Raw genomic sequence first — 12399 nt, forward strand, 5'->3', positions numbered from 1 at the left:
ATGCAGCAGTCATAGCTAAATACTATAATAATATAGGATCCACTTTTTGGCAACACTGTTGCCATGTCTTTAGTCTACTTTTTGCGATTGATTCAATTTATCAAATACAGTTTAATTACATATTTGCCTGACATGAATTGAAATGTGTTGCCAAAGCACAATTACGACCATGAAAGCTAGTGAATGAAATTAAGGCGACACTACAGGTGAATAGACACATTTTAACTAATGCTAAGTCCCCAGTTGATTACTTACATTAAGAATTATTTTTGTATTACAAGATATCTGAAACTGTATTTAATATGCAAATTAGGCATTATCTTATTAAATATGTGCTCATTTGCCACATAAACCTGAACATGGGATAAAGCCAAATTGACATATGGAAGTCAATTTGGATATTTCTTTATATCACTCCATACATAGGAAAATACTGTCAAACTAAATACACATTCATCACATTTTTAGGTAACAAATGTTGAGTAAATCAGGCAATGAATGATATATGAACAATCCCCTCTGTTATAACCTTTAGAATATATTTATGTAGGAATGAAACTGGAACTTTTGGTGTGTGTCTGTGCTACTGAAGTGGAGATTTGTGGCTCATATGAGAAAAAACTAATTCTGATAAAGATAATGTATGACATCCATTTTTATTGGAAACTGCTATTTACAGACACGACGCCTGCATCCACCTGTAAGGGTTGGAATTTGAAATAATGACTCTCTCTAATGGCTCACTCTACATTATCCCACACATTTAGGGTTCTACATTCTCCCTCTTGTCTCTATATTAGGTCCATGCAGCTTTTGTTTGGAGACAGGATAAATGTCACACACTGCTTTGCAAGTTTGCATATCAATGTCTCTAAGGTGAAGAAATTACAAGATTCACCCACATTCAGTACCAACCGGTCAGTGAAAACACAATAGTAAGAGCTGATAAGATAACACTAAATGGGATCTTTCCTTAGTTACTGACTAAATTTAGCAATTTGTTGTTCATTTTTTTATTGTTATATACTATACTCAAAACCATATTATATGTGATGAATTATATCTATGTTATATTTTCTTACTATATGACCCAAGGGTTTATGGTAATATGTTTTTTTTTTACGATACATTTTTTACCAGTTGTATTTTATTTCTATATTGATATGGATATGAGTATCCTACTAAGTATCATTACTTAACCATGTTATTAGTCTGGTGTATGCTGTTTACATACACTATACCTTGCTGACTTTGCTGCTAATACCACCCCTCTTTGCCTTGTAATTGTCTTAATGTGATCTTACTTCACTTGCTTGTAATTTCTTCCGTTATTATGATTGCAGTTTGGACGAAACGGTGATGGATAAGACAGGATTGGTGATTGTGATTGTGTTGCTTCTCGGTTAGTACAGTCTTTAATGGATTAGTTTTCACTCACTAAATTAGCACATTTTACAAGCTTCTGTAAACTGCCACTGGACTCTCTTTTTCTTTCAGCACTATCACCACTTTCACTGGGTTTCTCCAGAAAATACCAATACGTAAATCTACTGAAAACCTGGAAGGATGCTCAGAGTTACTGTAGAGAGAATTTTGCTGACCTGGTGACCATGGAGACTGTAGATGACTGGGCAAGTGTAAGAAAAATATAATTACAAAGCACTTACACATGGACATGGATAGGACTGTATCTTGACTTACAAGGCTGGAAGTGGTCTGACCAGAGTAAAGCTTCGTTCAGAATGTGGATTTCTGGCGAGCCCAATGGTGGTGCAAATGAACATTGCGCTGTTGGTTCTGTGAATGGGTGGAATGATGTTCCCTGTGGTGACAAACGTCCATTCATCTGTTCAGGTTAGCATTCAAATGTTATCCTGATAATTAACCGAATTCTAATTTGAAATGTCATCAAACACAAATGATTAACCTTTATGACTGAAGAGCTTTGTTTTTATGTTTCATACAAAAGTTTATTGTATCTGTTTCTGTAGATGTTACATTGCTACATCTACAAGAAGTTGCTCTTTATAATGCCCTGAAAGCACTTGACTTTTGTCTCATTCTGCAGTTCCCATCACCAGGCTGTTGAAGGTTGAACTGAAGTCTGATGGATCTGTGGACCTGAATGACCCCTCAGTGCAGGAAACTCTTCTAAACCAAGTCAATGTTATTTCTCCTCTGGGTGATCTGAGAGTTAACAGGAGTCTACAGGAGTCATAGTAGCAGCCATATGAGGCTGTAAGTAGGCACAACAATGCTTTAAACTAAATGCTAAGGTCAGCGTGCTAACATGCTGATGGTTAGCAAGTATAATATTTACCATGGTCATGTTCAAATGTACATTTGTTTAGTATGTCAGAATGCTAACATTAGCTAATTAGACACAAATACCTAGCATATTAGCCTTTTTTTCAGTTTTGTACGTACAAGGTTTTCACCCAACAGAGACGCATTATGCAATATGCAATATGCATTATTACTCTCCAGGCCATGGTTCTCAGCAGGAAACCGATGGAGTGCCTACTCCAGGTAGGGAATGAGTCCTTACCCCAAGTGAAGGAGTTCAATTACCTTGGGGTTTTGTTTGCGAGTGAGGGGACAATGGAGCGGGAGATTGGTCGGAGAATCGGCGCAGCGGGTGCGGTATTACATTCAATTTATCGCACCGACGAAAAGAGAGCTGAGCCAGAAGGCAAAGCTCTCGATCTACCGGTCAGTTTTCGTTCCTACCCTCACCTATGGTCATGAAGGCTGGGTCATGACCGAAAGAACGAGATCCAGGGTACAAGCGGCCGAAATGGGTTTCCTCAGGAGGGTGGCTGGCGTCTCCCTTAGAGATAGGGTGAGAAGCTCAGTCATCCGTGAGGAGCTCGGAGTAGAGCCACTGCTCCTTCGCGTCGAAAGGAGCCAGTTGAGGTGGTTCGGCCATCTGGTAAGGATGCCCCCTGGGCGCCTCCCTAGGGAGGTGTTCCAGGCACGTCCAGCTGGGAGGAGGCCTCGGGGAAGACCCAGGACTAGGTGGAGGGATTATATCTCCAACCTGGCCTGGGAACGCCTCGGGATCCCCAGTCGGAGCTGGTTAATGTTGCTCGGGAAAGGGAAGTTTGGGGTCCCCTGCTGGAGCTTGCTTTGTTTACTCTTAATAAATGCATGGGGGAGGATGATGGTCCATTTTTTTTTTAAAGCATGGTAGATCACAGTAAATTATGTTAGGCTGAGGTCCAGGGACCAGTACCGAACTCTATTTCTGTACACAGACCGGTTACTCTTTATAATTGGCTTCTAAAACCAAAAACATTTAATGTGGCATATACACAACCAGGATTAATGTACATACACAGAAGAAGAGGGAAGAGGACTAGATAAAAATTTGTTATTGAGTTGCAAATCTTTGTCTGTCAACATTTAGGGATCTTGTATTCGCTGTACTTGCTCCTGGCTTATTTGAAAAAATTATTTTTGCTCTTTTTTTATTCATAATTTATGGGAATATGGAGATTCAACTGGAAGACGATTTGGGAATCTTTGGAATGCATATCGTACTGAGAGCAAGCATTAGTTTTGCTTGAGGGTATGGATACATACGTACATATTTAGGATTCATTGAGGAGAGGAGGAAATGGCAATGTTTCTGTGTGGGCCAAAGTTTGGATATAAATAGATTTTGATCAATGCTTGTAAAGTAAGAACATATTCTGGGACCACCATAAATGGATTTACTACTGGCTAATATAATATTTGTATGAGTTTTTAGATCAGTTATAGGTCACGAATAAAAATTCTGGATTGCAAAATGTTAATAGAGATTGATATGAATCCATCTGCAGTTGTAAATTACCTTTACCTTTTAAATTGATATGGTGAACTTCTTTACAGCTTTTTTACACATCCAGCAGATATCAAGCAACATCAGCATTTATTTGAAACTGTGTGTCTGGCCAGCTGATGAGTATTAGTACCATATTACCATAAAATATATTGCTTTTTAGCTGCTAATTGCTCCACTATGTTCACCAGATCATCTTTAACTGTGTTGGTCTGCTGAGAAGATTTTTTTCACTACAAACAGCTGCCTGTTGTGACCAAAAATGCCGATTACAGTGGCTAAAGTGAACTGAAACGGTAAAGTTGCGATGTGTGACTGTGGGTTTATTACTACAAGTGACCCCTTTCACATTAAAGCACTGCTTTCAGATTCTATATTGATACATTGTTATTCTTAAAATATGTATTATAGCTGCTATAATAAGTTACTAATGAATAGATTTGGGTCCAGATGACCTGTAGTCCTTTTACAGAAGCAAAGTGGTCTAACAGTCCTTCTGAAGGGGCTTCCTGATGTATAAAATAACTAGCTAATATGACAAAGCAAGCAAGTCATGCTGGGAAGGTATTTTCCACAACCTGGCACAAACTGGAAAGTTGTTCTTAATAAAGGCTTATAACAACGTATGAATCCTTTATGCAGGATAACATATTAGGAGTTGGTACTTTAAAAGTTAGGCTTTTAACTCTTGGTGTTTTAAAAAAACATATTCTATGGAAGAAGGGAGGAAGAGCAGTGGTAGTATTCACTCTTAAAAATAATAATGATGACAATACAAATAAAATACAAAGTTGGACAAATACATGAAATACATCTTAAAGTTGACATGATGGATGAATTTCATTTTACTGTGATAATCATCGCATAAGTCACATAGTAAATGAGAACATGACATATACTTTTGCACAGACACCTAAGCATATCAAGAGCGAGTGCTGTTGTACTGAATGTATTAATGACTGTGATTTGTTGCTGCACTTATCACAGGCCAGCAACTTTGTATCATATGCATTTATCTTTTTGTTTCCATTTTTTGTATCATATGCATTTATCTTTATGTTTGCATTTTTTGTGCAACCAGTGAAATAAGCGTCTGTTATTTTGGCTTTGGTGGCATGTGTGATTACGTTTACGGAATAAGGTAACATTTCACTGCTCCATCATTTCCTGCGTTCCAGAGTATTCAGCTCGGTCTTCTTAAGGGACTAAATGTCGATGTTAATGAAGTATCCACGCTTCTCTAAGTCCCTTTGTCCTCTTCTGACAACCATATATAATATAACTCAAATGTTATTTGTGTAAATATGTTCATGTTTGCAGCAAAGTTTCTTTACATTCTAAGATTAAAAGAAACCGTTAATGTAATCTCTACAACACCTGTAAAGTGAAATGATACATGTATAGTTGCAACACATTCTTACTCCCATCGCGTAAAATCCGGAAGCTTGGGTGGGTGCCTTTGGCGTCGTTATTGGCGCTAAAAGTCTCCTTTCGCATCATATCTAAACGCGTTTGGTCGGGACTATTGGCATCACTTTTTGACGCTCTGGGTCAGGACGTACGTTTAACGGACATGCGGCACAAGAACGGGACAGTTGGGTTTAGGAAAAGATCGTAAGTGGGCTTATAAAAAGGTATGTTTCTGTGACACGCAGGACAAGAATGGGACAGTCGGGTTTAGGAAAAGATCGTGGTTGGGGTTATGAATCTTTCAGTGACAAGTGGGACAAGAACCCGACACAAACCCCAGTCTCCTGGGTAAAAGTCCTGTGTTGTTTGACCCATCCACCACCCCAACCTGCCTCCCTACACGGCATTTCGGGCTTTCATACTACTTGCTGCCATTGTGGCTCTTAATACTACGTCATCATACAGCGCAGCGGAGCTACTGCTCTGACCGGTGCGTTCTATATACACGCTGAAGGGTGCTTCTTGCCTCGTATCTGACGCTGAGAGACACTGCCGAAGTGTGATAGTTAAAAGAACCAGTGATGTTGTACTCTACATCAGCACTCATTGAATCCCTCGGACTAAAAAATGCATGACAAGTCACTTGCAAGTCTCCGTTTTCACTTTCAAGATGTATAGCCAATCACTTGGTAAACATGCATATTTTAAGACAAATTGATATCTCATTCTAAGCATACATATTTAATTCATTTACATATTCATATATATATATAATTCACCACCTCCAAATGCTCCTTGTTCTTATTGACGGAATGGATGTCTTTGAATGGGTTTGACTTTGCACTTCCTGCTGCTGGAGCTAAATCCCCAAGCTCTTTTTAGTCTCCTCATGAGACAGCATCTAATGACACATTTAAATATTTATGTGTTGAAAGTTGTTTACCTCCCTCTCTGTGGTGTACTGTAGGGTGGACCAAGGGAAAGCTGACTCTCACTCCGTCCTCTTTGAGCAATGTTCTTTCTCTGTTGTTTTCGCTCCTTCCTTCACTTATCAGAGTTGGTGAATTAATGAAGGTGAAAAAGGGGGAGGCCATTGCAATTTAAATTTTTGCTGAAGAGAGGGTAATCTGGCCTTTTTGGGAGAGCAGGGGAGCGACTTGGATTTTTTTATATTAAAAAAAGATTAAATACTTACATAAGAAAGATGGCTGAATCTTTGCCAAGCGAGTCCCTAAAGGTTTTACGTTTTTCTGATTTGAAGTGAATGATAAATGTAGCAATTTCAATCCCGAATCCATAAAATGCAACATTTCGACAACCCGTACGAGAGATAAAGCACAGAAAAATTCAAAATATTATACAAACACTAAAACACAAAAGTGATAACACATTGACTGGGAAAATGTTTCAATTTCTGAAATGGTTAAAAATATACTACAATGTGTTGTTGTCATTACTTAGAATTCCTCATGAGAGAGACAAAAACTATGCACTATAGCTTTGAAGGAACAGTTAGACATGTTAGACCACCTCCTTTTTTGCCTTTCTATTTCTGATAATCATTATGATCTTTGGTGGTCGAAATGCAGCCACTCTGCTGCTGCAAAAATAATTTTGGAAAGGAACTTGTTTTGGTGGAACATTTGCAACCCGTAAAAGAATCCCCATATACAGTATTAAATTGTAATTGTAATTTATTTATTTGAACAGAGACAGTGCACAAAAAACATTAATTGTGCCAGGTTGTAGCAAATTGCTAATTTCTGCCCGTAGTCCCTGGGCAGGTAGATGACACATTAAAATACAGACAAAGTATTTACAGTATACAATACAGATACATAAAGTCATACAAATCTACAGATATTATTGTCCCCCAATCCTACCCCAAAAACACACAGTAATGTAGCACATCAATTGGAGGGAGCAAGTCTGCTTTGTTAACAACCAAATGAAGTTAAATGTTCACACAATACAGTAACGTGAGCTATTTAAAGGATAATTATTAAGGGAAACCCGTCTGTGTACAGAAGCAGAGTTCAGTCCTGGTCCTTGGACCACAGCCTAACTAGTGTCATAGTAATATACTGTGATCTACCATTCATTAGAAAAATGGACCATCACCCTCCCCATACATGTATTAAGAGTAAGACAATGCAAAAACACAGTTTTTAGTATTATTTACTGAAAAATTATATGCAGATTAAACAGTGTTAAAATGTTGGGATAAAATATAACTTGACAATATATTTTGTTACTGTATCAATGTAACAACAGTAGGGCAAACAGTAATTGGAGCTCAACTTAAACACACACACACACACACACACAAACTACATAATTGGTGTTGATTCAAATTATTTTAATATTAATCTCTGTAAATCTACTTGTTAAATAAAAAGTTGCCATAGGTAAAGCAGAGACTGTGTTGTTTGTATGAGAGGGAAAACAGAAAGCATTTACAGTAATGGTTCAACCTGTCTTTAAACTAAAGATGTTTCCATTTGGTTCCTTCCTCCATCTCAGTCTGAACAGCTGATCGATCCCATGGTCCCCCATATGTTTCTTCATCTACAAGACAGAAACAGATGTATTGCTAACACCAGTTTCCTTTAATTTTGGCTAATAGTGTTGCAAAAAAAAAAATCGCTCTGATTTGTTAGTATTTCTTTAAATTATGGAGTCAATGCTTTAAACCAATCACAATCTGAGGCAGCGCTAAGCCCAGGTTGCAGGAACTGTGCCTTTGCAAAATAGTGTCAGGAGGGAACTTGTTTTGGTGGAACATTTGCACATTGGGAGGGTGAGCCCTGGCAATGAAATGGCTAAAACCCCTCCAAAGATGCATTATTGACATATTTTTTGTATATCTTGCAACAATTCACCGCCTTATTGCACGATACAAAACCTTGTCAAAACTTGCCAATTTTAGGGTATAAGTTGCAAGCTGAGAGGTTGTTGTTGTTTCTGGTCGTGAAGGGGATTTTTGAAAATGATAACTAGGTAGCGGAAGGGGAGGATAATGCCATTTGAAATTTACGGCTAATGGCAGCCTTAAGCGTGATTTATGCTTCTGTGTTAAATCTACGCCATGGCTACATCCATATAACCTGACTCCGCCAGATGGATTGCTTTGCATTTGCTCGGCATATCCATCTGGGAACTTTCCGTTGGAGAACTTTTGGAAAGGGGCGGAAATACTGGTTAGCTGATTGGATGAACCATCTGTCTATCACCTAGTTGGTGATAGACGGGCCAAATCAACCAATCAGATCCACGAAGCGTATGAAAGTACAACCACAAGCCCGCCCCTGCTGCTGCAGGCAAAGCATAGCTCGTTAGCTCAGCAAGCAAGCAACATGTCGGTAAAGGATATTTGCTGTTTGTGTAACGAGAATTTAGGAATAAAAGTCACCATTTCAGGTTCACGGACCATATTCCAAAAGAAGGATCCAAAAGAAAAAAAGCATTAGCAAGCGGCTAACAGAATTAGGGCTACCGCTGTCTTAAAATACTGGTTAGCTGATTGGATAAACCATCTGTCTATCACCACCTAACCCCACCTCAAAACCAACGCTGATTGGCCCGGTCGTTTGGCTAACGGCTCCAAATTTTCTCTATCTCAAGATGCCAGACTGATCTGCGAGTGGAAAACTGGAGCTTGCCAGATCAGGACGGTCTCACGAGGCTAACATACATAGGCACGTGGAGATACCGACCCTACGCCGTAGCCTGACATGCACCTCTCAAAAAATTTAACTACACGTCGCGGCCGTGGCTCGGTCGCATTGCATTTCCCCCTATGCTTTTAGCTTAAAGCATTGCTGTGCCGCCTCATATGGCTGCTACTATGACTCCTGTAGACTCCTGTTAACTCTCAGATCACCAAGAGGAGGAATAACACTGACTTGGTTCAGAAGAGTTTCCTGCACTGAGGGGTCATTCAGGTCCACAGATCCATCAGACTTCAGTTCAACCTTCAACAGCCTGGTGATGGGAACTGCAGAATGAGACAAAAGTCAAGTGCTTTTAATGCATTATAAACAGCAACTACTTGTAGATCTACAGAAACAGATCAAAAAAACTTTTGTACGAAACATGAAAACAAAGCTTTTCAGTCATAAAAGGTTTGACAAAGATAAATCATTTATGTTTGATGACGTTTGAAATTATAAGTTGGTCATTTATTGGTCTGAAATTTGAATGCTTACCTGAACAGATGAATGGAAATTTTCTATCACAAGCAATATCGTGCCACCCTTGTACAGAACTCACAGCACAAAGTTCCCTCGTACCACCATTGGGCTCGCCAGCACTCCACATTCTGAGCGAAGCCTTGCTATGGTCAGACCACTTCCAGCCTTTTAAGTTATTGTTATACAGTCCAATCAATGCAGCTATGTCAGTGCTTGGTATTAAATTCCTCACACTTGCCCAGTCATCTACAGTCTCTATGGTCGCCAGATCAGCAAAATTCTCTCTACAGTAACTCTGAGCATCAGTCCAGGTCATCAACAGGTTCACGTATTGGTATTTTCTGGAGACACCCAGTGAATGTGGCAAAAGTGCTGAAAGAAAAAGAGTCCAGTGGCTGTTTATAAAAGCTTGTAAAACATATTCTTGAGCTAACATTGTGATTGAATACTAATCCATTAAAGACTGTTAATAATTCTGTACTAACCGAGAAGCAACACGATCACCAATCCTGTCTTGTCCATCACTGTTTTGTACAAATCTGCATTCATAATAATTTGAAGAATTACAAGCAAGGTAAGATAATATAAGCCTTTAGAGGGGAAAGTCAGTTATTGCACCAGCAGAAGGACAACAATAGTACATAGAGAAAGTAAAAAAAATAATGATATGAGGTTTATAAAACTAAATTAAGAATAGAAGTAAAAATAGAAACTATACAACAGCAATTAAAGACCAAATTATAAGGCAATAGTGCTGGTTTTGGCAGCAAAGTATAGTGTATGTAAACAGCATACACCAGACTAATATATAATAGGGTTAATTGATGATACTTAGTGATATGATACTTGGTCTGTATCAATATAGAAGATAATACAAATATGGTAAACATATACTACATAGTACATAGTATAATATGGTACATAACATAAAGCCATATACATATTAACATAATAGTATGGGCTATGAGTTATAATATAAGCTCTCAAAAAACATAACATAAAATACCATATAGTACAGAAATATAACAGACATAGAATATCAGATATAATATAGTATTGAGTGTAGTTGATAACATGTAATATCAAATAATACATACAAAATATATATAAACCAGTCCAACAAAAACAAATTTCAAAATGCAGTTGACGATGAGATTTATCCTATCAGGTCTTACCGTTGTGTTTTCACTGACGGGTTGTACTGACTGTAGGTGCCTCTTGTGATCCCTTCAGCTATAGAGATATTGACTTAGTAAAGAGTTGTCATCCTGTCTTCCAAAAAAAGCTGCATGGACCTAGACAACAGGGAGAACTCTCGATTCCTATACGTTAGGCATAATGTGACACGGTACAAAGGCGGACTCAAATGCACAACTAGGAGAGGTAGTCACAGGTAACAGGCTTTATTGTTCCAAGAACAAAATGCAGGCAAAGGTACAAAAAACGGCAGGCAAAAATCGTAGACAAGAAACAAGGCAAAAGGTCGAGAAACACTGGAAAAACAAACACTGGGAAAAAAACGCCGGAGAGAATGACTTTCGTTCAACTACAATCTGGCACTGGGAATGGGGACTGGGGAAGCTGACAACAAACAGGTGAAATACATTAGGGGCGGGGACGGTAATCAAACAGGCAGGAAAGCAGACAACGGGAGGAAGATAAGTGACCTGGGATAAGAATGACTGATGATTTCAAAATAAAACAGGAAGTGCAAATGAACAAACAAAACACAATAAAAGCAGGAACGTGACATAATGTAGAGCGAGCCGGATATTATTGCGAATTAGAACCCCAACAGAGGGATGAAGGACTTGAATCAGCCTGAAGGGGTCTATTCGCAATAATGACCGTCTCGCTCTACATTATCCTGCTTATTACACAGCTTATTACACAGCTTACTCATATAGGTATTACCAGCTGTTAACGCCTGTGAGCGCTCCTGCTGAAGCTAGGTTGCCTCTGTGAGTGAGCTAACCATGGAGCTATCTGCTCTGTTTGCACTGTTGCCATTAGCAATGTTAGCAGTCCCGGAACTGTAATATGCAATTACATTTTTTGGTTAAGGTGAGACACTACAGGAAAAAAACATTGTTTTTTTTGATGCACTATTCTGCTTCCATAACATGTCTTCTATCAGTGGAATGTTGTGTTTTCTAAAATGTCAATTTGTCTTGTCGTGCTTTCTGAAATGTTGTGTTTTGTGAAATGCCCTTTTGTCTTGTGAAATGTTTTTGTGTTTTGCTGTTGTGTTTCCTGAAAAAGTGTTGTGTTTTGTCCTTCAGGGCCACCGTAGAGAATCACCAGGAAACGCCAATCCAGGAGTAAAAGCCGGGGTGGCATGGCTTTCCCTTTAAGTTTCAAAAATAGAATTTTTTTTTTTCCATGTTTGTTAATCATTTATAGCCATTTACCATAGATGTCTAAGCATTTTGCAGTATTTCTGAATTAAATATTTTATCCCAAGTGCACATGAACGCAGCACAGAAGCTTGTAAGCAAGACCACCTGCAGTTTCTTCGTGTTCAAAAGTAAATATGGATGTACTCTCAAGCCACACTAATGTCTGCTTTTAATACTCCATGCATTCCAAAGATTCCCACATCGTCTCCCAGTCAAACCTCCATATTCCCATAAATCACAGAAACAAAAGGAGGAGAATGCCCTTTTCCAAACAAGCCAGGAGCAAGTACAGCAAATACAAACTTCCTAAATGTTGACAAAGATTTACATTTCATTCACAAATCTTTCTCCAGTCCTCTTCACTTTACCTCTGTTTATTGTACATAAATCCTGGTTGTGTGTATATTCCACATTTAGCTTAACAACTAAAGAGAGATTAAGATGTTTTTTTTGGTTTTTAAAGGCCAATTATGAAGAGTAACCTGTCTGTTTACAGAAGCAGAGTTTAATCCAGTTCCCTGGACCACAGCCTAACTAGTGTCACAGTAACTTATACTTTCAAGTTTACTGT

At 38.6% G+C, this 12399-nt stretch overlaps 1 protein-coding gene across 1 annotated transcript; it reads right to left on the bottom strand.

Annotated features, from left to right (window-relative positions):
* Positions 1–6957: 6957 nt before the first annotated feature.
* LOC114568654 (lactose-binding lectin l-2-like) lies at positions 6958–11016 on the bottom strand. The gene is made up of 5 exons (XM_028598264.1): positions 10605–11016; positions 9915–9968; positions 9445–9801; positions 9142–9233; positions 6958–7804 (listed from the first exon to the last, which is right to left on the bottom strand). The coding sequence occupies exons 2-5, from the start codon at positions 9949–9951 to the stop codon at positions 7706–7708; spliced, it is 585 nt and encodes a 194-aa protein (XP_028454065.1). The 5' UTR covers positions 9952–9968; positions 10605–11016; the 3' UTR covers positions 6958–7705.
* Positions 11017–12399: the final 1383 nt, after the last annotated feature.

Source organism: Perca flavescens, chromosome 14 (genome assembly GCF_004354835.1).
Source record: "Perca flavescens isolate YP-PL-M2 chromosome 14, PFLA_1.0, whole genome shotgun sequence".
Classification (NCBI taxonomy): domain Eukaryota; kingdom Metazoa; phylum Chordata; class Actinopteri; order Perciformes; family Percidae; genus Perca; species Perca flavescens.